General features: G+C 37.3%; 1 protein-coding gene and 1 long non-coding RNA gene across 3 annotated transcripts in view; one reads left to right on the top strand and one right to left on the bottom strand.

Annotated features, from left to right (window-relative positions):
• The window catches only part of LOC108512668 (uncharacterized), a 280,548-nt gene that overhangs the window by 109,805 nt on the left and 143,027 nt on the right, over positions 1-27,716 (bottom strand). The window lies entirely within an intron of this gene.
• Positions 11,794-27,716, top strand: part of ARSJ (arylsulfatase family member J) — a 105,772-nt gene continuing 89,849 nt past the window's right edge. For both annotated transcript variants that reach the window (XR_001880646.1, XM_017847994.1), the window contains exons 1-2: positions 11,794-12,466; positions 12,840-13,495. Coding sequence is in view for 1 of the 2 variants with exons in the window: in XM_017847994.1 (XP_017703483.1) it covers positions 13,098-13,495 (398 nt within the window). In the remaining variant the exon portion in view is untranslated. The remainder of the gene's footprint in view (positions 12,467-12,839; positions 13,496-27,716) is intronic.

Genomic DNA, 27,716 nt, shown 5'->3' with positions numbered 1-27,716 from the left:
TTTGTATTCTTTGTGATTATTGCTATGTTATTTTTAAAAGGACTGTATCAAACCAATGTTCTCAGTAAATTATCAGTTTCACTCCAATATTACTATTACATATCATACACCATTATTTCTACTAACTTAGTAGACATAAGTATATGCCATAAATTTGCTTATTTTATATTTCTTTAATCAGAATAAGATACATATTTTTACTTTTTTATGCATTTCTATTTGCATTAATTGTTTGCTCAAGCTCTTTACATATTTATTATTGGTGGTTAAGATATTTTTCTTATAAATTTAAATGAATTTTAATGAAATGCATATTAAACTCTGTTAATTTCCTGGAAATATTTTCTAGTTTATTTTCTTTTTTAGGTTTAGTTTTAAATTAATTTTCATACAACTAAAATTTTATATCTAATTGTTACACTGAACAAGCACAACCAGTTACTCAAGCAACTTTGTTTTATTTCTCAATGTCACACTGAATTCTGTGGGCCTGACTTCTCTGACCTCTGAGACTTCTGGAGTCACTTACCCAACAAATGATCTCATGAGTGCTGAACATCACAAAACCTGATCTCAATTTAGAATTCGGATGTCGAAAAAGACATTTTGTAAAAACTGTAGAGTTTGGTTAAAGTAAATCTTTTGTCCTTTTCCCAGGTCAGCACTACTTCAGTGTGGACAACTAGAGTATGTCTCCCTTTCTCTGCCTAGTATTGCTCCTCCTCATTCCCTAGCTTGACAGCCTCATGAGGAGCCAGCCAGCTTCTGTAACTGCCTCTCTTCCTCTGGTTCATCAGCAGCCAGTCCTGAGGCTTTCCTAGTATTTCCTAGCTTGTTAACTTGAACTTCTCCTCCTCCAGGATCAATGTGCAGACAGAGACAAAAGTTCTTAAATGACCAATATGGTGCAGTCTGGGGCTGGTAGGTGTACAAAGGTGATCTTTTGAATATAGGCTCCCCACCAACCTCTGAGCATCTCCTATTTACAGTTCCCTTGAAATGGGACAAGGTATCTCCAAGTATATTCTGTGGAGTCAACCCCTTAGAGTGGAGAACTACCCTTGATTCTCTTTATAGAGGGTTGTTCATGACTGCAAGAAGCCCTCCTGCACAGGACCGAGGGCAACCCCAGGCCAGCTTTTTTCATATGTGGCCCACACCTGGTTTCCAGGAAATACTCAAGTATCCTTCACCCCAACAAACTCGCGGAGAGCTAGCCAGCTTCTATAACCTCCTCCCTTCCTATGCTTCAGCAGCAGCCAGTCCTGAGGCTTTCCTAGGCAGAAGCCAGATGCCACTTGAATTTTATGGGTCAGGTTAGCACCTTCCATCTCGGACTATGTAGGCAAGTGTAGGTGTACTCAGGGCACATCAACTTTTAAAAATGTCTCTCATAAATCTTCTGTGATGTGACCCTTTTATTACCTTGATATGGGTAGGAATTTTAAGAGTTGTCCAACTGGTTTTTAATAATCTTTGAAAATTGGCACCTTGTTCTGGCACACTTCTTTGGAAAATCACAGCACTGAATCTTGGCACCTCAGTTAAGACTTCTGATTTAATAGTCCGTTTAATGTATTTTATAATCAATCATGTGCTATTGAAATTTCTGTATCATTTAGAAACTGAAAATAGAACAGTTTACCCACATATCTTTCAATTAAGTTTTCTGTTGGGTTTCTTTAATTTAATATTTTTTCATTTAGATTTCCAATTTCAGCTAGATATGTTTTTCTTTTGGCATGTGCTATAAGATGTGGATCAATTTTTTTAGGATAAGGTGTCTGGGAATGGCTAACTAATGCTTTTTTCTTATCTGTGAATTCACTGGCATTAACAAAGATACAGATCCAAAGTGTCAAAGTATTGATAAGTACAAATGATCTTGAAAAGAAAACAGGGTTTTACCTTGAAATCTGCACAATTATGCAACACATATCAACACATTTATTCAAATGTTGTGTTTATTACTCAGAATGCTTACCCTTTATTTCATTTTGAAAAGTTTATGTTGACATATTATTTTCTTATAGCATGAGATTTATTTTTTTGTCTCTCCTTTCTTTCATTAACCAGTATTTTTTATTCTTGTATAATATTATGTACTACTATATAATAAGGTTGGGACCTTCTTGTTACTGCTTTGAGATTACCATGTGTTAGGTTCCAAATTATTGTCATCAGATTGAGGTTTTGATGTACATGATGTTAAGCTATAAGTTAATTTATGAAGAATTATAATAGGAATAGCAAATTAAAACAAACATTAATAGTGCTTACAATAGACCTAGCACTGTCCTTATGTGTTTTTCACATATTAACTCATATAATTCTCAAAACAACCATGGTAGATGTAATTATCAGTCCCAATTCTTCCCTGTTTTCTATGTCCATAGCTTTTTTATAGCCTCTTCTGGGAGGTATGTATTTCCCATCTCTTGACGCTGGGCTTGGTCATGTGTTTTGCATTGGCCAATGGGATATAAGCAGATACTCTGAGTCTGATATGTGCTTCCTTGATGGGGCTTGCTCTCTTATACTTCAGCCATTGCCATGAAAGAACATGTGTCTACATCACTAATCTCAGGAGGACACAGGAAACACTTGGGGCCAAGCTGGCCCAATGCTTAGATTTGTAAGAATAAATTATTGTTGCTTTGAGTTTGGGGATGATTTGCTAAGCAGCATTATTTGGCAATAGCTAATGAGCATGACACACTATGAAGTAGACACTATTATTATCCCTATTTTAGAGATGAGACAAATGAGGCAAAGGGAGGCTAAATCATTTAGCTAGCAAGTGCAGAGGATGGCTTTAGAGTCTATGCTCTTAACTATCTTTATAATATTTAGTTCTTAGTTTTGAAAAAAGTTTATTCAAACAAGTTTATTCAAATTCTTTCATCTCCCTGTATAAACATATACTCTTATGAAATACATATTAAATTTGAGGTCACTGAAGCTCAGAAAAGTTAAGTGAATTGCCATATATCTCAAAGACATAAAAGGAAGAGCCATGCCATGAAACCACATGTCTCATCTTGTTTATTTTAATGTTTATATTTTTTGGTGGTTATCAGTTCTTTTATACAGATTTCAGGGTAAAACTTTGTTTTCTTTTCAAGCTAATTTCATTTATCAATACTTTAACACTTTAGAACTCTATCTGTCAATGCCAGTGAACTCCCACATAAGAAAAAGGCATTAGTTAGCTATTCACAGAGACCATATCTTTGTAAAGTAAAATCTGCTAGAATATGTGCCTTATGACACTGGTCTTCTCGATTACTCTTGACTCTATCAACCTCTCCCACTCCCTGGTGTGCTGGCTTACTGTCCCTTGGCTATATGATATCCTGCTCTCTTATGATGTTCCTATTCTGCCTCCTACTCTTTCTACAGTCACCTGGTGTAACTCAACCTTGATTTCCTCATATGTCCCTACCTGCATAGGGTGGTTACAAAGAGTGTGGGGATAGTTCACATAAAACCACTTAGCATAGTTTGGAACCATACCATTACTAAGTAAAGCTCAATAAATGCTGCTATCTTTACAGTTACGTTTCTCTCATGACTTCTTGTCTCCTTATGGACAACATGTCATCTTCCCTATCCTTAAAGAGTTATCTCCCAGACCCCGTTCTCACTACTTATTCTTCACCTTTCCCTGGAAATTTTGTCTAAACTATCTAGAGTCCAGCGGAATTCCTCGTCCTGCCCTCTTTCCTGAGGTGAAGGCCTATATATGCACCTCCCTACTGCACCCCTCTATTGGGATGGTTCATAGACCTCAAAATCAAAGTACTTTTTGTCCACCTATTCACCAAACCTGCTAAATTCCTTCAGGATTTCTACCATTATAAATGGCACCACTATTTATAGTTACCCAAACCAGAAACTAAGTATAATCATCTATTCCTCCCTCATTTTTATTCTCCAATCACCAAATTCTATTGATTTTATCACTGGGTATCTTATTAATTCACATTATTTTTTACTGCTTCCTGGATGCCACATCAGGCACTTACTCTTGTTGATTAGCCTGACCCTGGATTCCACATCTGTCTAGACCCATTGAAACTAGACAGCAGCCCACTTCAATCTCAAGAGGTCGGTACCTCCCACCTCTGGCCCATGCCACAAGAAGAATGCCAGGAATCTTGCCTAAAGACTTCACTTTGGAGGAGCTGGATTTATAATTTAGCTTGTTACCTGGTCTTTTGTTTAAATGTACTCTGAATCCAGCAATGCCTGCACGGACTGTTGCCTCTGGCATTCACCCACTTAGGCTTTAATGCCTCTCTCTTCTTTTCTTGATCCTGGTGACTTGGCCATGTCTCAGCCTTGCTTCTTCCTGCCATCTGACAGAAATTAGGTGCTCAGCCCTCAGATGTTCCAACTCTAGACTTGCCCATTTGTTTTTCAGCTGTTTCCCATATTGCATTTGGTAAATGACTCCAACTTTACTGAGTAAGCAGTCCCATTAAAACTTTTTCATGATTTAGATTGTAAATCAGTGGTTTTCAAAACTCAACACACACAGGATCATCTGCAGCACTATCTGTAACGTAAATAGTTGCAGACTGTGGGTATTTTGATTTCGGTCTTAGGTATGGGAATTTTCTTTTTTAAAAAAAGATCCTTAGGCCAAGCATGGTGGCTCACTCCTGTAATCTCAACACTTTGGGAAGCTGAGGTGGGCAGATCACCTGAGGTCAGGAGTTTGAGACCAGCCTGGCCAACATGGTGAAACCCTCTATCTACTAAAAATACAAAGTTAGCTGAGCATGGTGGTGGGCACCTGTAATCCCAGCTGCTGGGGAGCCTGAGGCAGGAGAATCACATGAACCCAGGAGTCGGAGGTTGCAGTGAGCTGAGATCGCGCCATTGCACTCCAGCCTGGGCAACAAGAGCATAACTCTGTCTCAAAAAAAAAAAAAAAAAATCCTTAATGGATTCTAATGGCCAGGTAATTTCAGGAATTGATAGTCTAAACAGAAAATTTCTATGTAAAGAATATAGAACTTTATTTACAATTTAAGTAATAGGAGTGGATTTTTAAAATGCAGAAATTTTAGGATTTTCTCATCATAAAATTTTGTTTAAAAGTCTGCTTTTGGGTAAAGATGTTTGTTGAATGAAAGAAAGATCTTTTTGACAGTTTAAATTTTCTGAGTTTCTGATGTCAAAAACCTTGCTACTTTTGGGTAACTACATTTATACATGGTTGAAACTTTAATTCTCCCACATCATTCATCTTTTCTTGACAAATTATTACTGTTACTATTCAACAGAGACTTTCCAAAAGAAGGAAGCTGTATTAGTCTGTTCTCATGCTGTTAATAAAGACATACCTTAGGCTGGGTAATTCATAAAGGAAATAAGTTTAATGGACTCAGTTTCACATGGCTGGGGAGGCCTCACAATCATGGCAGAAGGCGAATGAGGAGCAAAGTTATGTCTTACATGACAGCAGGCAAGAGAGTGTATTCAGAGGAACTGCCCTTTGTAAAACCATCAGAGATCAGGAGACTAATTATTTACTGTCATGAGATAGCAGCACAGGAAAGACTTGCCCCCATGTTTCAATTACCTCCCACCAGGACCCTCCCTTGAAACATGGGAATTATGGGAGCTACAATTAACATGAGATTTGGGTGCAGACACAGCCAAATCATATCATTCCACCCCTGGCCCCTCCCAAATCTCATGTCCTCACATTTTAAAACCAATCATTCCTCCCAACAGCCCCCAAAAGTCTTAACTCATTTCAGCATTAACTCAAAAGTTCACAATTCAAACTCTCAACTGAGACAAGTCAAGTCCCTTCTGCCTATAAGCCTGTAAAATTGAAAGCAAGTTAGTTACTTCCAACATTCAATGGAGGTACAGGCATTGGGTAAATATAACAGTCCCAAATGGAAGAAATTGGCCAAAACAAAGAGGCTCTAGGCCCATGCAAGTCCAAATTCCAACAGGGCAGTCATTCCATCTTAAAGTTCCAAAATGATCTCATTTGACTCCATGTCTCACATCCAGAGCACATTTATGTAAGAGATGGGCTCCCATGCCCTTGGGTGACTCCACCCCTGTGGCTTTGCAGGGTACAGCCCCACTCCTGGCTGCTTTCACAGGTTAGTATCAAGTGTCTGCAGCTTTTCCAGGCACATGGTGCAAGCTCTCAGTGGATCTACCTGATCCACTGGGGTCTGGAGGATGGTGGTCCTCTTCTAACAGCTGCTCTAGGCAGTGCCCCAGTGGGGACTCTGTGTGGGGGCTCCAACCCCACATTTCCCTTCCACACTGCCCTAGCAAAGGTTCTCCATGAGGGCTCTATGCCTGCAGCAAACTTCTGCCTGGACATTGAGGCATTTCCATACATCCTCTGAAATCTAGGTGGAGATTCCCAAAGCTCAATTCTTGACTTCTGTGCACCCACAGGCCCAACACCACGTGTAAGCCATCAAGGCTTGGGGTTTGCACTGTCTGTAGCAACAGTCTGAGCTGTATGTTGGCCCCTTTTAGCCACAGCTAGAGCTGATGCAGCTGGGACGTAGGACACCACGTCCTGAGGCTGCACGCAGAAAGGGGGCCTTGGGCCCAGCCCAGGAAACCATATTTTCCTCCTAGGCCTCCAGGCCTGTGATGAGAGGGGCTGCCCCAGAGGTCTCTGACATGCCCTGGAGACATTTCCCCCATTGTCTTGGTGATTAACATTCTACTCCTTGTTACTTGTGCAAATTTCTGCAGCAGGCTTGAATTTCTCCCCAGAAAATGAGTTTTACTTTTCTATTGCATAGACTGCAGATTTTCAAAACTTTAATGCTCTGCTTCCTCTTGAATGCTTTGTGGCTTAGAAATTTCATCCCCCAGATACCCTAAATCATCTTTCTCAAGTTCCAAGATACGCAGATCTCTAGGGTAGGGGCAAAATGCCGCCAGTCTCTTTGCATAGCAAGAGTGACCTTTACTCTGTTCCCAACAAGTTCCTCATCTCCGTCTGAGACCACCTCAATCTGGACTTCATTGCCTATATCACTATCAGCATTTTGGTCAAAACCATTCAACAAGTCTCTAGGAAGTTTCAAACTTTTCCACATTTTCATGTCTTCTTCAGAGTCCTCCAAACTGTTCCAACCTCTTCCTATTACCTAGTTCCATAGTTGCTTCCACATTTTCAGGTATCTTTACAGCAACATCCAACTTTTCTGGTGTCAATTTACTATATTAGTCTGTTCTCATGTTGCTAATAAAGACATACCTGAGACTGGGTAATTTATAAATGAAAGAGGTTTAATTGATTCACAGTTCCACATGGCTGGGTAGGCCTCACAGTCATGGTGGAAGACCAAGGAGGAGCAAAGTCATGTCTTACGTGACTGCAAGAAAGAGAGAATATGCAGGGGAACTCCCCTTTGTAAAACCATTAGATGTTGTGAGACTTATTCACTGTCATGAGAACAGCACGGGAAAGACCCTCCTCCATGATTCAATTATCTCCCACCAGGTCCCTTCCATGACACATGGGAATTATGGGAGTTACAATTCAAGATGAGATTTGGGTGAGCACACAGTCTAACCATATCAGAAGCAAACTCAACTTAACATTTACTAAACCAGAAAGTTAGCCATCCTACTTGGTCTTGGTCAGAAAGTGAATGTTGCTTGTGATAACTTAATGGCTCAAAGCAGCCTAAGTTCCATAGCCTAGTAAAGAGTTAATAATACTTAATAAGGAGTTTATTATATGTCATCCATGTCAAAACAATCATATTAGGGTAAACATCTGTTTTAGACTATTTGTGTATTAATTTAAACACAGTGACATTCCTTTATTTTCAGTAATGTACTTGTAAATGCAACCAAGCAGCAATTGGATTTTAAATCTTTTTAATAGTCCATAAATCTCTGGATTGGCTGTGTTCACTATTTTTAAACCTACACTTAGCCGTATCTTTTGAAATTTGAGTATATGTTTAGTTGAAAATAAGTACCTACAGAAGAAACAGAAATGGTGTGGCAGGCATGCTGTCCTACTAGGCATCCCTTCAAATATTTTTTTAGGTTTATGAAATTCATAAGCTATTCAGTCCATGCATACTGGGAGGCTGTGGGAAATGTCATTTTAATGGTGAGATTTAACATGGATGTTTCAAAGAAATAGTGTTTAGCTACCCACTTTACTGCTTGCTTGTGATTTTCTTAGCTTTTATGTTGACTGACAGGCTCCCCATACCCAATCCTTCACTCCACCCTCCAACCTCTGGGCATCCAGTACCCTTTGTCCACCTCTTGAGGAACCCCAGACACCCTGTGGTGCCTTAATCATACCATCCCTTTTTGTTGGCGGTCATTCTCCCAATTTAACCTATTCATTCTTTTTTATTATCCAGTCAAACAAGGTCCTATCTTGGGTCCCTTATTCTTTTGTCCATTTTGCCCCCCTCCTAGTTGATTAAATCTTTCTGAGTTTTTAATAAATGCTCTTCTCCCAACAGGTAACAAAACCAAAGCATAGTTTTTTAACCTAAGGAATATTTTGCTGCACAATTTTTACACACCGTGGCAGTTGTGTGATTCTAGTCTTTACTCCCTCAAGTCTCTCCCTGAAAATGCCCTGGGAATTCTTTTCCTATATTTTGCATCATGTCTTACTCTAATCAAGGAAAAAAAAAAAAAAAAAAAAAAACACTAAGAAGTCAATAGGTTCAGTACCCTCAGAGTAAAGTTACAACTCTTCAAACTTTGACGGACTGAAGCAGCTCATTTGTAACTTCTATCCCTATAAATCTATCCCAGAAATCACCTCACTAAAATAGTTTATCATGTTATATCCTACTCAAAGGATTTCATTCCTCCTAATGCCCTCAGAATCAAGTTCCAGCTCTTCATACTTTTCCAAAGTCTCTCAAATCTGGTGTCACCTGAACTTCCTAACATTTTTTCCCATAATCTTCCAATCCAAATGTGTTCAGCAAAACTGGCTTTCTCTTTTCTTTAACTTGAAATGTCCTTCCTTTAACTTTCTCTCCTACTTCCAAATTTTTATCATACTTTAAGGCATAGCTTCATCTCACCTCCTGATTAACCCTCACTTGAAGACTCAATCCATATACATTTCATTTCTAGGCAGTTCTATTTTTCTTTTCTTTTTTTTCTGAATCAAATAACAGCTTAAATTTTTATATAATCACTCCACAACTAGAGTTTGTGTGTAATATAGGCATATTTAAGCTGAAATAAATCTAAGATGGACATCTGTAAGGCCAGCTGATGCCTGAATACTAAAATGCTGATTCTAAAATCAGGAAAGAACTAGTAAGTTACAGAGGGTCTTTAACTGGAGACTTCATGAGAATGCTAAAACTGTTGCTTAGAGCACACGAAACCCAATCCTATAATGAGAAATGCAAAGCATATGTACTCATAATACCAGTATATGCACTATAAAGCTTAGGGCATTCAATAGCCTCTGATGCCATTCTCCATGTCTTCCTTAGGGATGTGAAATAAGTCTTACCTACTGTGGGTAGGGCACTCAGCTGCCTTTGATTTTCCTCTTTGAGTCACATCTCATTTGGCCTACTGTGGCATGGCCATTCTTGTTTCTTGGCTCTTATTAGTAATTGTAAGTAGTTCTTAGTCTTTCTTAGTGTTAGTGCTGTTTAATACTGAAATGGCCTTTTAGGACCTGACTTCTGTCCTTCTATCCTGAGCATAAAGTGTCTGCATGCCTCGTGTGGGGATTAGAATTCTAACTCTGGCAGCTGTTTTATCTCTGTGCTATGTGGCTGGCAAAGACTTTAAAGCCCATTTGTAGGAAGAATATCTTTTGTAAACCATCGGCTTTGAAATCAGATTTCTAAGTCTAACTTTTCTGTAGAAAGACAATGACAAAAAAAAAAACATGTCCTCAGTTTAAAGATGACTCCCCTGAACCACCCCACCCAGTAGTTGTACCCAGTCTAAATTGTTTTTTGTGTTTTAAAATTTCTTTGAAAGTGTTCCTTTTTTCAGAATATTTGTATAGTAAGTAACATAGCATGTAACTATTGGAGTTGTAGGGTGATTCATTGATGAATGTATTTCTTCTCCACTCTGGTGTATATTTCAACAGAGCAGAGACTGATTTATTTCATCATTACCTTCCCATCCTCTAGCATTGGCCCAGCTCCCCAAATACTTGTTGAATGGAAGAATGCCTCATAAGGTTGATACAGAAGGAAAATAAATAAACTGTATACAGCACTTTATAAACAAACATACCCAGTCAGCCCTCCGTATTCCCAGGTTCTACATTATGGGACTCAACCAACTATAGACTGGAAACATTTGAGAAAAGAAGAAAACAATAAAAAATGACAATACAACAATAAAAATAATACACTCTAACAACTATTTTCATAGCATTTACATTGTATTAGGTATCATAAGTAATCTAGAGATGTTTTAAAGCATAGAAGATATATTAATATGTAGGGTATATACACATACTGTACCATTTTACATAAGGAACTTGAACGTCCATGAATTTTGGTATCCCTCAGGGTTCTGAAACTAATCCCTGATAGATGCAACTGTATATGTGTGTATGTGTCAGTATAGAGTGCTATGGTTAGTACATGTATTCCAAACATTTTGATTTATTATTATTATTATTGCTTGGAACCTCAACAGAAAATGTGCCTCCTTCTCACACAGAACATGGATACTTCTTGTGCTATGTCACAAGAAGTCACTATCTCCCCAAATAAAAGGCTAGATTGATCAGAATGTTTGCATCTTTCCCATTCAAGCACCTGGCTAGGTCCATTAAGCCTAGAGCCCTACCTCTCAGTGCCTTTCAATCCCCTGACACTCAGTACTCTCATTACATATTTAGTGACTTAATTTACAGAACTGCTAAACTCACCTTTCTGAACATGTCTTCTAAAACTGACTCTCTCTCCCCAGATTAGCCAGAAGGGCTACAGGGTAGAGCAGAGACTAGAAGGCCTACAGCAGCTAGCAAGGTTAACTTCAGGGAGCACCATCGCGCCTTTCAAAGTTCCCATTTCACAAAGTTTTGCCTGGGAACTCTGCAGGAACTTTAGCAACAGGAGAGAATTAAAAATAAATGACTAAACGAAACCTAGATTTATGTTTCAGTCAATTGAGAGAATCTGACATGGTAATGTGCCAGCCCACAGTAGGTGTTCAGTAAGTAACTGTTGAATAAATTTGGTGCTAGAAAAAATGTCTCAGTGGCTCTTGGAATCCATTGCCTCTTCTATAAAGAGAGACTGTACTAGACATCCCTCTCCTGCCTTTGAGCCGGGCTTTAAAACTGTGACTCTGGTAAAATCAAGAGTATTTTCACAACCAAGACAAGTTTTTACAATGGTTTTACTCCACACAGTAAAAAAGAAAGAAAGAAAAAAATGATGAAGCTCCCCGAATTACTGGATGGGAAACACTGGCTTCTTTAATGCAGGAATGCAGACTGGCTTTGTGGTTCTTGAAGGAGAAACGCATAACTCTTCCTCTCCACGCTCTTGGCTGGAGACACCCTGTGGGTAAGTTAGGGGAGAGGTAAGAGGGAGCAGGCAATTCCAGTATCTTCACGTAGGGAAAAGGTAACGAAGAATCAGGCTGTAAAAGCCAGCTATTGGGAGAGGAAATAAAACTTAAAATTTGTCATCGTTAGTCAAAAAAAAAAAAAAAAAAAAGAGGTAGGGACAAAAGGAATAAGAAAATGATGGGGGTGGGGGAACTAGTAAAGGAAAACCTGAAAAGGAAGTTGGAAAGAGGAAAGAGTGTCCTACGCATTTTGTTTTTACTCCTGCTCCTTCTCTCTGACTCCCTCCAGAAGCTAGAAAAAGTTTGCAAGCGCAACTTTAGGGATAGGAGACAGGGCTCTTCACCAACAGACCCACGAAAAGAAGCGCTCGCTTCACCCTTCCCCATTCGTGCCGCCGTCCTTTCCCTCTCGCGGGTTGATGGGCAGGAGGCAACACTCTTGGGACGCGGTAGCTCAGGCGGATACCCCGGAATCCCGTCAGGCTCCAGCAGCACGCAGCTCTCCCTCTGGCAAAGCCTCCTCTGCTTTGGCCATTCACCTCCCGGAAAAGAAAAAGGAAAGATCGAGCCTCTAAACCGTCCTTTCCCCCTCCCCCTCTTCCCGGAGGAGCTAAGGAAGAAAGTACCGTTCTGTGATTCACTGGAGAGAAAAGAGGGAGGAGGCAAAAGAACTCGGAGTGCCAAAGCTAAATAAGTTAGCTGAGGAAACGCACGCAGCTTGCAGCGCCTGCGCCGGGTGCGCCAACTCCGCAAAGGCCAAACGGGCTCCGCGCTGGCCGGCGACGGGGCTAGGGACCCGGGTTTGGCCTTCAGGCTCCTCAGCAGCCGGGAAAAAGAATTGCTGCCCGGAGTTTCTGCAGAGGTGGAGGGAGATCAGGAAACGGTTTTTTCCTCACTTCGCCGCCTGGTGAGTGTTGGGGAGATTGGCAAACGCCTAGGAAAGGACTGGGGAAAATAGAGAGCCCTGGGAAAGTGGAGAAGGTGATCAGGAGGCCGGTCCACTACGGCAGTTTATCTGTCCGATGAGAGCCCGACGCGACGCGTCCACTTCGCAGTTCTTTCCAGGTGTGGGGACCGCAGGACAGACAGCCATTCCCACTGCCCTCCGTACCAGCACTCCCAGGACAGTCAGCCTTGCTCCCCAACGTCGAGGGCGCTCTGGCCACGAAAAGTTCCTGTCCAGTGTGATTCTCAATTCCTCGCTTGTTTTTTTTTCTCCAGAGAACTTTTGGGTGGAGATATTAACTTTTTTTTTTTTTTTTTTTTGTCCTTGGTGGAAGCTGCTCTAGGCAGTGAGGAGGAGGAGGAGAAAGTGAAATATGCTGGAGAAGAGCGAGCCCTCCTTGTTCTTCCGGAGTCCCATCCATTAAGCCATCACTTATGGAAGATTAAAGTTGTCGGACATGGTGACAGCTGAGAGGAGAGGAGGATTTCTTGCCAGGTGGAGAGTCTCCACTGTCTGTTGGGTGCATGTGTGCGCCCGCAGCGGCACGGGGCGCGTGGTTCTCCGCGTGGAGTCTCGCCTGGGACCCGAGTGAATGGCTCCCAGGGGCTGTGCGGGGCATCCGCCTCCGCCTTCTCCACACGCCTGGGTCTGTCCTGGAAAGATGCTAGCAATGGGGGCGCTGGCAGGATTCTGGATCCTCTGCCTCCTCACTTATGGTTACCTGTCCTGGGGCCAGGGTTTAGAAGATGAGGAAGAAGGGGCCTTACTAGCTCAAGCTGGAGACAGACTAGAGCCCAGCACAACTTCCACCTCCCAGCCCCATCTCATTTTCATCCTAGCCGATGATCAGGGATTTAGAGATGTGGGTTACCACGGATCTGAGATTAAAACGCCCACTCTTGACAAGCTCGCTGCCGAAGGAGTTAAACTGGAGAACTACTATGTCCAGCCTATTTGCACACCATCCAGGAGTCAGTTTATTACTGGAAAGTAAGTGTTGCTACTTCTTATATTTATTCTTTGGAGAAATCTTAAGCATTTAATTAAGATCCAGCTCCAAACATAAGGGAGTAACAGAAAATATGGGGAACAACTGAATGAATGAATGATATATGGTATTGGGGTACCGTGTTAAAATGGATACAATGTTAATGATCTTAATTTTCTAGTCACTAGTGTAGTCTAGTTTTCCTTTTACAGAGTCAATTGTAAGTTTTAAATGAGATGAGAATGTATAAATACCCACCAACCAGAGATTTCCAGAAATGGTCTCCTATTCCAAATCTATTCTACTTTTGAGCATGCTCAGATTTTGTTTCAGATGTCATACTAGAAGTCACACTCACTATCACTGATAAGAAAGATCAAAATTTTATTTTACTCTTGGTGCATTTTTAAATCTAGAATTGAATTATCAGAGAAAATGAGCCAACGAAACAGATATAATGTAAAATATGACCAGTTTATGTACGACTCTGCTTTGGTCTTTGATGGGTCATTTTCTCTAATGAGACCCCCTAATGAAGGCCATATTTAATTACCAAAGCAGTTCTCAAAAGGCAAGGAAATACAATGGAAAGTGCTCAAGAGGAGTCAAAATTCATCTGCAGTTTTCTGCTGCTCTTCACAGGTCTGGAATTTTCTGACTAACCAACAGAAATCAGACTATTTGTATGCTTAAGTAAAGTGCTTTTCATATTGTTGCTGTTTTGCTAAATAGCTAAATCTTCTACTTAAAATTGTTCACACATTTTCATATTTTTACTCTATCCTATCAGAACATAGGCTACTGTAATTGATTTGGATGTACAAATTCGGCCTGTGGAACAAAGATAAACTAGGAAGGACAGGGGTTAAGCTGGACAGAGGTAGAAGAAAAACCTTAGCCATTTCAATCTATGTCTTGTGATTTCAGTTGCAGGACAGGGAACCCTTGCTTCTGTGAAGTTGTTCTTGGAATTGGATCCTATAAAAGTAGCCAGTATCCATTGGAAAAATAAAGACTATTTTGTAAGAATCTCTGTCTTGCAGAGACTTTTGCTTACAGCATGATTTCCACTGCTTAGCAAACTGTCAGAACTTAGCATCATTGCCAGAAAAGAAAAAAATTGAAAATTATCCGATACCTGAGAATGAGAAAAGTCTCACTGTACTTCAGAGTCATTTTAAAGGTTAATTGTGGCATCAGAAAATCAAGGGTATTTGATATTTATAAAGGAATAGATTATTGGCTGGAAAATAACAAGTCCATCTGGTGGCCTGGAGGTCAAGTTCTTCATGTTTAATCCCAAACACGCTTATATTTGGCTCATGAAATAAATGTCTCACAAAGCCTCACTGGACCTCTTCAAGTAACTTATAGAATATAGATTTACACAGATAGCCAACAGTGGTTGAAAATATGTAACTGAACTATATGAATTTATTTTTCATAATAAAGTGTATGTTCAAGACTTTTCACCAAACAAGAAAATTTGTTCTTAAACATTATCTTGCATTGAAACAATATGTAGGTTTTATCTTTTAACCATTAAGTTTACTTAATAAAATGAAACAGAAACTATGCTGAAAATATTTCCTAATTTTTTCTCTTTGGTGAAAGATTAACATCTCTGTAATTTCAATGCAATCAAACATCTGATGAGATTTCTTTTCTCATTAAAAATTTTTATTCAGTGCAACAGGTTGTATAACTTTTATAGACAAAAGTACAAATAGCTACTGTGATTTGATTTAATTTCTATTTGAATTAAACATTTGAATACCCTTTCACTTGCAATTTCTCCTTTTAGACAAATTGCTGGAACCTTCCTTTAAATGAACACAGATGTAAGAAATATAGCGATTATGGAAGCCCAGTTCTGGACTCATTAACCCATTTATGCCTGAGGTTGCAATTTTTTGAATTTTTGCAATCAGACTCTGGTAATGAAATTGAGCAGTAGTATATAAATAACTCCCACATGCTTAGAATTCCAATAATAGAACACTAGGCATAAATGAGTTAATAATGCAGGTCCCAGAGAATATGGTCATTTGTTCTCTCTGTGAACACATGTCTATGCCTTGTGGATCTTCTTTAAAAAAAGGAAGCAATACAAAATCTGAAACGAGCTAAACTATTTTAAGGGAAATAAAATGGGTTATGTGAAGTGTGACATGATTCAAATATCTTCACATGACAAAGAGTTTACATAATTGAAGCTGAAGTTACTTTTGATACTGTTAACAAAACAGCCCTCCCTTTATATTTTCTGGAGTCAAAATTAAAATATATTTTCTTTTACTACACAAATCTATAACAAATTGCAGATTCCCTTAATAATTTACATCACACTAGTCTGGCAATATTGAATATCAGTCAGCCTATCAATAAGCATTCATATGTACAGACCCCTGCATTGGAGCTATGAAGAAAAAACAAGAAGTAAGCCCTAATCTCTGGATAGTAGTTCTCAAGCTGTAATGTGCAAAAAGAATCAGTCCAAATGCTAGTTAAAATGCAGATTTCTGGGCCCTTCAGCTTTGGTTAGGTCCAGGGTTGAGTCTAGAAATCAATAGTGATTTAATGAGCATATCAGGTTATTATGATGATGACATTATCAAAAATAAATTAAGACTGTTAGTATTAAATGTTACCATCTGCTGAGCAGTCACTGTGTTCGGGGTAATGAATTTTATATGCATTGTCTCATTTAATCCTTCCAACAACTTTAGATAGTTGCTATTGTTATGCCCATTTTATATTGATGTGGCAACAGATTCCAAGAGGAGTAGTAATGTAGGGATTCTATGCACTGGCCTTTGAGAAATAGCATTCTAGGTGTTCACAGTTGTCCTGATGAGATAAAAGGTTGATTGGGAAAGTGACTGCCTGTGTTTGATTTATTTCAAAGTAATTTACTCACTTTTGTTTTTACAGTTTTGCAAATAAAGATATGGATTAAAAATATCTTTCTTTTCTTAAAAGAGAATATAGTGAAGGCTTCATTAAGAGAATTATAAGTTTTGCAAAACCTAGACCTGTTTTATGCAGACTTTAGAGAAGGAAAGGTTGACAATCTGAATTGAATTCACATCTTTGATAGTAATTTTGTGTTTTTACTATTTTGTTACTCATTTATCCCACTTGAAATACCATGATGATCACTGTTAACAAATGCAAAGGTAACTCAAATAATGTTTATTTCTAATAGGATATTTGATAAATTTGCTGTGCTTAAAACAACCCCCTACCCAACTGGTATCCCTCACCATGGATAATCACTTTCCCAATTTCTCACACCTTAAATTAATTTTGCCTGGTTTTGAATTTTATATAAATTGAGTTACACAGAGGATACTCTTCTATGTCTGGTTTCTTTTAGCATTATGTTTGTAAAATTTTTCAATGTTGTTTCCTGTATATATAAATTATTCACTATCACTGAATAGTATTCCTTTGCATAAGCATATTACAATTTATTTACCCATTCTACTGTTAATAGACATTTGGGTTGTTTCCATAGCTGGGTTATTATAAACTGTGCTACCATAAAAATACTTGTGTATGTTTTTTTGTGAACATAGGTATGCATTTCTTTTAGATATCTATCAAGAAGTGGAAATCCTGGGTTAAAAGGATATGTATGTTCAGTTTTGGTAGATACTGCTCAAGTTTCCCAAAGTGATTCTACCAGTTTATACTCTCACCAGTAATTGTATAGAAAGTTCTACTTGCTTCATATCTTTGTCAACATTTATTATTATCTTTTTTCATTTTAGTCACTCTGGTCATTATGCACTGCTACATCATTATGGTTTAAATTTGTGTTTTCCTGACAATTAATAAAGTTGAGCATCTTTTCACATTTTTATGAATCAATTTTATATCCCCTTTAAAGAAGTATTTATTCAAGTATTTTGCCTATTTTCTCTTTAGATGATTGTTTCTGCCTTATTAATTTGTGGTACTTATTTATATATTCTATTCCTTTGTTAGATATTTGTATTGCAAGTCTCTGTGGCTTGCTTCTTCATTCTCCTCAACAGTGTTTTGGTTTTTTAGTGTATTTTTTTTAGTGGTTGTGGTGTGTTTGGTTTCTGTAGTTTTTTTTTTTGTTTGTTTGTTTGTTTTTGCTTTTTTTCTTTTTTTTTATTAACAGGAGGTTTTAATTTTCTGGTAATCCATGTTACAATCTTTTTCTTTTTATGTCCTATTGAAGACATTCTCTCTACCCCAAGATCATGACCATGGTCCCTAAGAGTTTTATTGTTTTGTTTTTATATTTAGATTATGATTCATCTGAAATTAGTTTTTAGTATGGTATAAATGAGAGTTCAAGATTAGTTTTTCCATGTTTATACCCATTTGACCTACACTGTTTATTAGAAAGACCATACCGTCTCCATTTCACAAGTCAGATGAATGCACATGTTTGGTCTGTTTCTGCACTTTTCCATTCCAGTTCTCATTGTTTTCACTGTTTAGCTATTGGTTTTGTCAATGCTATGTTCTCTTAACTACTATAGCTTTCTAATAAATATTAATACCTTGAATGTAAATCCTCCTGCCTGTTCTTCAAAATTGCCTTGGCTATTTTTTACCAGTTCATTAATTTTCCTAGGAAAGAAGAGACAGTATAGATATACAGATGCAAATAGCTTGGAAGATTTGGTTTTGAGACTCTGAAGTAGTTCTCTTCTGAATTATCCTACTTTCTAAGTAAAATAATAAATGAAGTAATTAGCTGAGAATGAAGATCTGAAGGTTTAACGAGTGAGGGAGAGAGATACAAAATATCTGCTAGGAGAGTGAGAAAGTGAATTGGGTAAAGAAAGGCAGTAAAAATACTGGGCTGTAATGAGAGCCCACTTGAGATTTGTGGTCATAAATTTTAACAGACATCAGGCATTTTTTGTTTGTTTTTCTCCCACCCTGCTTGGTGCTTGTGTGCAGAAGTACGGTTGAAGAGGTGGAATTAACTAGTTTTTGAGATTTGCCAAATAAATAGCATGGTGGATCATGGACTCTTTGCAAAGAAAGGGGGAATACTATAGGGGTTTATGTTTTCTTAAAAAGTGCTGGGGTCAATAAATTAACTGTCTGTATGTCGTTGAAATGAGAACACTACAGTAAACTTAGAAAGTTGAAAACAGATAATAGTGATTGGGAAAGTGTATGCATGGGATCAAAATTTAGTTATGTAGTACAGGTTTTGAAAATTATAGGGTAATGAGTGCTAAGGTTGGATGGGGAAAACATCTTTGGAAGTAAGGAAGGCAAAGTATTTGAAGGACAGAGTTTTGAATAATCACTCCCATGGATATCTATTGAGAAATCACTGAAAACAAAAAGAGAAATAGTAGCAAAGAAGACAGCGAGCCAGTGCTGGGATCATCTATGAATGAGTGTCAGTGAGAAACTAAGATGGCACCCATACCTGCTCCAGGTTCTGTGAATATTGGGATGTGAGTAAAAACCCAACCCCAACTTGAAAATATGGCAGGGACAGTCAGCAATTAATTACAGCAAAAAGGTACAGGGGCTGTCCAGGGAAGAGATGAAGTTAAAGAGGATTTTGCTTTCAGACCAGACTGCACAACATAGTGAGACCCTGTCTCTAAAAATTAAAAATAATTAGCTATGTGTGGTGGCATGCACCTGTAGTCCCAGTTACTAGGGAGGCTGAGGTGGGAGGATCCCTTGAGCACAGGAATTTGAGGCTGCAAAGAGCTATGATTGGGCCACTGCACTCTAGCCTAGGTAACAGAGCAAGACCCCATCTCTTAGAAAACAAAAGTTTTGAGGAGGATTTTGCTAGGTAACAGTGGGGATATTGGAAAGTGTTAGGGAGTTGGGATGGGGAAAGGATTGAGTGAGAGTACAGGAGGGACATATACATATAGATGTTAGAATCTGAATGAAAGCAAATATATTGGAAAGTTTGGAGTTTTGGTAAAGACTTAAATAAACAGGGATGAAAAGCATGGTGGGATTTTTTTTCCCAGATAATCTCTTAGAAGGTGGTGAGTTTCTGGTTTTAATTATAGCCTCATTCTGGAGATTGACTCAGCTGGGCCTTGCCAGCTACAGCCACACTGTATAGTCAGCCACTCAGTTGGGAGCTCTGGTGGCCTAGTTTGGTCTAGGAAGATAGGATCCAGATAGGCCTCCTCTGTGGATGGCAGTGGCCTGTCAAGGCGGGGGAACGTTTCTTCCAGTTTATAAAATATTGCTTTTAGATATTAAATTTTCAAGTTAGAATTGTCCTCCTAGTGTAGGAAATCCTGAAAAGGTAACTGAATTCTTTCAGCCACTCTGACAGGAGAAAGAGTCAAGTAAGCTTAGGGGAATAGAGTTTGATTATTTCATTTCATAGGCATATGTGTACACACACACTCATTTCCCATCAGCTTATTGTAAACATCACAGTCACGCATGCTTCCTCTTCCATCCACTTCTTTTATTCAAGGCCTAGTTTTAAGCAGCATGTTACACCCAGACAATACTCAATAAATATCAATTACATTAGTTATATGAGTTCAGTCATTACTTTCATAAATACTTAGTTGATACTTAAACATTTAGAAAAATTTACATGTTTACTGTTAGAAGTTCAGGAAAAACAAGTTTCCTTCAAGCCTTACTTTGACTCTGTAAAATGAATATAACAAGTGGAGAGGGTGGCTTTGACACCTCACACATCCATTTCAAAAAGAATGGCTCAATAGTCAAACCATTTGACAAAGAGCTGCCAATTCCTATTTGACCATATGGGTTTTCGGAGACTAGAATTGTAGTCAAGTAAACTATTGGCACACTCTTAAGCTCAAAGTCCATAATTTTCAAGAGTCTTTTAAAAAAGCCATTGAGTGAATCCCTATTCGGTAATTCTGTTGAGTTTCCTAAATAGCTGTACTTAAAGGTGGAAATTATCCAGGTGCAGAAGGCTGACAATATCTTGTGTCATCCAAATGACCTGTCTTAGAAATCAAAGATAGGAGGACTAAAAGACCTAGAGCCCCTGTTTTTAATATGAGCTCAGTATAAAAGTCTTTTTATTTCAAAGTTTGGTTTCGTTCAGTTTTTTCCTATAGCAATATTCTAAAATTAATTTTGATTTCTTCTTTTTCTGTAAGTACTTTATCTTGATGTAATTAGAGTTTGTTTCAGTGTTCTTTTATAATTCTAGATATATTCCCAGAAGCGTTACCTCATTGAGGCATTTTTTCCATGCCTTACTGTAAAACATAATAATAATGATAATGAAAGACTTTCTGCTTCTCATCTTTTAATCTCTCTCTCTTCTATTTTATGCTATTTATTTATTTATTTTTAGTGTTTTTTGAGATAGGGTCCTGCTGTGTCACCTAGGCTGGAGTGCAGTGGCATAATCATGGCTCACTGCAGCCTCAACCTCCCAGGCTCAAGTCATCCTCCTGCTTCAGCCTCCCAAGTACTTGGAGGACTATAGGTGTGTACCATCATGCCTGGCTAATTTTTGCATTTTTTGTAGAGACAGGGTTTCCCCACGTTGTCCAAGCTGGTCTCTAACTCCTGGGCTTAAGTGATCCCCCCACCTTGCCTTCCCAAAGTGCTGGAACTACAGGAATGAGCCACCTTGCCCAGCCCCTGTCTCCTCTAATTTACCCAACACATTTGATTTGCTAAAACTGACTCTCATGACATCACCATCCTCAGCAAACACCCTCCCTGTTCCCCCACTGACTCCAAAGAATAGGAAAATAAATAATTTTATACTGAAGGCCTTCTTGTGCCATTTGTTTTTCAGACATCCTGTTATTTGATCTTCACATTCACACTGAAGGTAAAATTTTTTTATTTGAAAATATTTCTCAAATATTTTACAAATGTCCACATTTTATGGATGGCATATGAACATTTTAGAGAAATCATATAAATTGATCATGGTCACACAGTTCCTTAAGCAGCAGAGCTATTTGAACCTAAACTTGTGTGACTTTATTATTTTTCATCACCACATTCTGCCTCCTATGAAAGTTATGAACACCTTAGTCCAGTTATTAAACAATATTTTTAGCCTTATCTTTCTCCTTCTACCTTCAAACTCTATGCCAGAGAAATGAATGCTTCACAATTTCTCAAGAACATCTCGATTTCCTCTCTTCTTTGGCTCATTCTGTTTTCACTCCTTGGAATTTACACCCTATCTCTCTTTGCCCAAATGCCAACCACTCATTAAGACTCACCTAAAATACCACTTTGCTTATACAGCTTTCCATGATTCCTTAGCCAGAAATAATTTATCTCAATGATGAGCTTTCGTATTCCTTTCTGTAACTGTCTCATTAGGCATGATTTTCCACTCCTTCACAGCTATTACTGAACCTCTTATTTCCCTTGCTGGTCCCCTAAGCAGCAAAGCTGATTTATAATCTCCATAAATCTCACAGCACCCAATCCAGTGTTTTGTACTAATAGGCACTAAGTAAATGTGTGAAGAATGAATGAATGAAAGAAAGAATGAATGAATGAATGAATGAATAGATGAATAAATGATTATTTATTTACCCCTGGCAGTCAATATGATCAAGAAGAAGTAGCATATAATTTATATCAAGGAAATCTGAGTTACGGTACAGTGCTGATTCAACAAATTACTGACTTTGACCTTGAATAAATTTTTTGGTATTTCTGAGATGCATTGTTTTCATCTATAGAATCATAGTAATGATGTTATTTACTTACCAATCTTAAAAGTTATTCCGCTCATCAACTGACATAACATATGTGAAGGTACTTAGAGAATGTTACACATTATGTAATTTTAAAGTAAGCATTCTTTTAAATTTAGAGTTATGTCTCCATAATTGTAATCATATACAAACCTTACAAGAAGTGGCTTTTATTCTTTTTTAAAGCTTTCTGTAAATATAGTCATAGCTCTCATCCAACTTTAATCTGTTGCTTTAAAAAAGGGTTAAAATTAAACCCCATATGTTTTAATTTTAACATATTTTATCTGGCATGGTATTCTGCATGATATTGTTGGTTCTGAGATGTTCAAAAAGGTGACTGGGGTGTATTTTTTAAGGTCTCTGCACTTGCAAACTGTTTTAGTTGTTGGTTGTCATGCTTGGCAGAATCTATTGGAACCCTGCTAAGCCTGTGACAAGTGAGAGCAAATGTATATTTAAACAGTGATGTCAAAAGTATAACACTAAATGAGACATTGAAAATAGGGTAATGGAAAGGCCAGTAATTAATTACTTCAAATTCCTTCAATGAAAAATGTGAAGACATGTTATTGAATATTATTAATATATCTTGTCCAGCTTTGAATTCCAGCTCACCCTGGGACTACCAGTTAGAAGGTACACAATGGTTTTGAATTAATATATTGTTTTAGTTTTCATAGGGATTGAAACATCTGTGCTCTATGATCATTGTTTCAATAACCTCCTAAATTATTATATTGCTTACAGCATCTGAATCCACCTCTACAATAAGACCTAAGTAAAATTCCTACAATAGTCGAAATCATGACACTTCCCTGCTTAAAATTTTTAGAAGTTTCTACTACTTGGAGACTAAAGCATAATTTCTAAGCATTCCATATAAGGGCCTTCAAAATCTGGCCTCTGCTAAGGTTCTGCTGCAATCTCCCAACAATTTTCCGTTTATACCTTCTTTGGATTATCAGTGCCAGAGTACTTGTACTTTCCCACGAGGGCTGCATCCTCATACCACCCTGTTTCCTTCTAAGCAGGGCTTCCTTTGGTAGAATGTTCTTCATTCACCTCTGGGAAAACATCATTGCATCTTTCTAGACCCTCTACCACCCTCATCTCACCAATGCTTTTCTGATCATTTTCTCTCCCCACCTCAGGCAGAGTCAAGTGCATTCTGCCCTGTTCCTATCATCTTTTCTGCATTCCTCTGTTTCAGTTTTTATACTTAGTTATCTCTTTCCTCTTAATCCCTAAGTGTACAAGAATACACTAAATTGTAAACTTCATATAGTCTAATTAAAAAACACACAAATATTATATGTATATACAAATTTCTCACATATATGTGTATATATGTGTGTATATATATACACACACACATATATATATATCTCACAGTGATGAAAAGCAAAGAACTTATGTGACATCAGCCATATAACTTAAACTAGCTATCCTTCAGTTTTTTCATGGGAAAATGGGGATGATCATTATAGTACCTCATGGGGTTTATTATGAGGATTAAGTAGAATTGTGTACCTAAAGCATGTAGAATAGAGCCTGCCACATAGAAACCCATATAACCTGATAATCCTGGTTACCTCCAGGCTGGGAAACTTTAAGTTAACCCATAAATAGTTAATGAATGTTTGCTGATAAGCAGACTCTCAATAAACATTTATGCAATAATTAAACCAAGTGAGAAGCTCTGAATGAGAAAATATTCAAAAACTATGTTAAGTGTTTTATGACTGACATTGAAAATGTCAGAATGACATTTTATATTCATTCTGAATTTTAGGAGCTTTCATATTTTTCATCTGTTAGTACAATAGCTTAAAATTTAAGGGAATGTTAAAAAATTGTTAACATCGTATTACCATTGCTCATCAACTGAGATATGATGCCGTATTTGATAGAGTTGGATTAACATAGATATTCAGATTGGTAGCAAACTTTAGTAATTGTTCAAACATAATTTCAAATTATATCACATTCAGAGAAAGCAGTTATTTTAAGTGGAAGTTATCTGAGAAGCAGGAGGCATAGGATTGGATACCTATGTCTAACCCCAGCTCCACACTTCAAGTGAAACCTTAGGTTACTTAAAGCCTGTAGATCTCCTCATCAAATGAGAGTAGTAGGAACTTAACAGACCATTCGTTCTGGTATGTTTATCTTATTAAATAAGATCATAAGGGAGAAAATACATAGAGCATTACCTGGCATATAATAAATGCTCAATACATTCTAAGTTTTAGATTTAACTGAACTTTCAGGGAATTTATTTTGAATAGAAAGGGAAAAGTATTTTCAAAGTCTCAACTACTCTTATAAATTTTGTTCCAAATGGGCATATGTAGAATCCATATCAGAAATGACAGCATACTTACAAACCTTTTAGGTTTACCTTATGTAAGCTTTACACACTTTTTCTTGGGTATAATAAGATGTGGCAGCCAACAAAGAGTGATAGAATTTTTAGAGCTCAAAGAGATGTTGAATATTATTTTCCCAAAACCTTCATTTTATAACAATGAATTCTCTCTCCACTGACTGAATATAATCAATAATAAAATTTCTCTATCCTATCACCAACACCAAATCTACAAACCAACTGGGCCTCTTAGGGAGACATGCCAGAAAATAATCACTAGGTCATTGTCCCCTTCTTGAGGAGATACCATGATATGCTTTTCTTAAAACTCAGTTATTCTCAAGCTTAGCAGAGAGGGTAAAGACCAGCCATAGATGAGAAAGAGGATGTGGCAACTGACTGGACCCCACCAGAGTGCTGAATTGTTCCATGCACAAAGCCCAAATGGGCTTGACAGGCATGGTTTGGCAACATTCAGTGCCCAAGAAGGTCCAGCCAGCAGTTGGACACAGCAGCAAAAATTTGGGTGGCAACCAACCCTTGATTAAATTGAATTCATAACCACAAATCTAAAATAGGCACTAAAATATGCCAGCAGTTTTTTTTTACCTTCTTATATTATGTGTCCATTCTTCAGAGCTACTATTTCCAAATTTCTCATCTCCTCAAACTGCTAATATCCTTTCATCAGCTCATTGCCTTACTTAAAAATTCCATTGAGAATTAGAAGCAATAATAAATTAGCCCTTTCATTACCAACATCAAGTTTACCAACTTACCAGCATTGACAGCATATGTGCACCCTTCCTCTTCAAGTAGGCATTGAGGTACATGCATCAGTCAAAGACCCATGCCTCCCCAAGCCACTTTTTTCCTCCTCAAGGACTTAGTTTTTACAATTTTACATTCTTTCTTTGTCATTTTCTATCTCTACTAAAGCACTTCTACCATCACATAAATGAGTTTAAGTTCCTTCTATCTAAAAATAAACCAAAACAAAGTGCACAATGTACTTGACTCAATTTTTCTGCACTTCTACCTAGCAAAATTCATAAATTATATATATACTAACTCCATTTCAATTATTAACCTATAATATATTAATACATACTGTAAATTTGATAGCATACCTGTATTATAATATTAATTCCTCTCTACTATAATCTATACTATAATTGAAAATTTTAAAATAAATTTATAATGTATTAGAAATTTATTTAAAACATTATCCCTAATCTTCAATCTGAAACCAAAGAATTTTACATTGTTTTATCAGATTTTAAAATTACCTTTGGGGTTGAACATTATGAGGTTAAAGACTTTGAACACACCAGGTTCTTGCACAGGACAAGGTCATAATGAATGTATGTGAACGGAGTGGTTCAGACTCAAATTAAAATTTAATTTGGTTTAGATATTTTTTAAATAATTTTGAAAATTATTTTGAAGATTATTTTGAAAATGTAAACTCAAACATTTGAAATCAATTTTTTACTTTGTTCCTAGTTTGGCTATCTTTGTAACTCTGTAGTTTAATCGTACATTTTTCCTAACTAAAAGATTTAGTTGAGCATAAAATCTTGTTAATAGCAATTTAACATTTATTTGGCATGTATGTGCTAAGAAATATACCTTATGTACATTACTCTCTAATATATATTCTTAGTACGTCTATCTCTAAAAAATATGTTTATCTCTCTATATATGTGTATATCTGTATCTGTGTCTCTTTTATATATTCTCCAAGTCTCACAACTCTAGAGTAATTATTATTATCCACATTTCACACTTGAAGAAATCAAGCTCAGAGAAGTAAGGTATCTTGGCCAAGGTCCCATGTAAGTAATGAAGCTAGGATTCCAAATCCAACACTATGATTTTTCTATGACATTATTCAGATGGCTGACAGGATGGGTTTGTTATCCCTGCACAGCTTTCTTTAGAGTAGAAAACAATAAATATCTTTCATTATTAAAGTAAAGCAACAGCAGGCTAAGTAGATACAGTTATTCTAAAAACCAGATACTCTTATTCAAAATTATTTCCCATACTGTTTTGGGAAGTTGCAAGAAGTTCTTGTTCTTTATTTGTTTCATATATAAATTAATGATGTCAATATTACCTTTCAGAATTTCTAAGAATACTTAACCTATTAATCAAACTATGCTTTCTCTTGTTGAGAGATGAAATGAAGAACTTAAATATTTGATAACTGTAGATGCCACAAGGCATTTAAAATATAATACCAGTTCTATTTTAGTTACTGTGTTTTGAAGTAATGTCTAGTTCCTATACAATCTTTTGTTTAAATTTGACTGTGAAAAGTTTTTATAATGTTTTCCATATATATTGTTGATCCTAACAACCTCTCAAATATTAACAATTAGATATTTAGGACTGTAGGATGTATATAATAGAGCAATGTATAAGAATTACTCAGAGAACTTGTTGAAACCATATGCATATGCCTTTGGTCCTACTCTAATATTTCAGAAGGGCTAGGGTGGGGGTATTGGTTTTGCATTTCCAATAAGCTCCCTGGTGAAGGTGAAGTTGCTGGTCTGGGAACCATACTGAATAACACTGCAGTAGAGTTTTGATTTTTAATGCTCCATGGTGATTTATTGCCACCTTTGTCTCTTTTTTTTTCTCCCCACCATTTATTTAACACTTGCTATATGCATATGACTACTTAATTTAAGTGCTATCTTAGAATCAAGTCAATTGACTTGTGTTTTTCCTCCTAAAGTCTGCAATTGAAAGCTCATTTAAAGTCTCATAGAGTTGACTCTTGGAAGAAACATCCCTATTAATGTGTGTCTGTTCTCCCATAAAATAAGTGATATATTCTTATTTTAGGCTTAGTAATTGGTTCAAGACCAAAAAGCAACTGATAACTGAATAATTAGTTTCTGAGAACTGAATCATGAAAGTAAAGGTACTAGGAGATGTAAACGTTTTGGAATATAGTCCTTTCTTATGGGCTCCTTTTCTAACACAGTGTGAACTTGAAGAAAACAAATGCTTATTTCAGTGTGCTGTTTAAATCAGGAAGCTATGAATTTTATCTGGTTTTCATCAGTTTCAGAGTATGTGCATATACCATATATCATAATTTTCTAAAGTGTTGTAGCCATCTTA

The sequence above is a fragment of the Rhinopithecus bieti genome, unplaced genomic scaffold (assembly GCF_001698545.2).
Source record: "Rhinopithecus bieti isolate Rb0 unplaced genomic scaffold, ASM169854v2 scaffold_947, whole genome shotgun sequence".
In the NCBI taxonomy this organism is placed as follows: domain Eukaryota; kingdom Metazoa; phylum Chordata; class Mammalia; order Primates; family Cercopithecidae; genus Rhinopithecus; species Rhinopithecus bieti.
The sequence above is the reverse complement of the archived record's forward strand: the minus strand, read 5'-3'. Positions and strand labels throughout refer to the sequence as shown.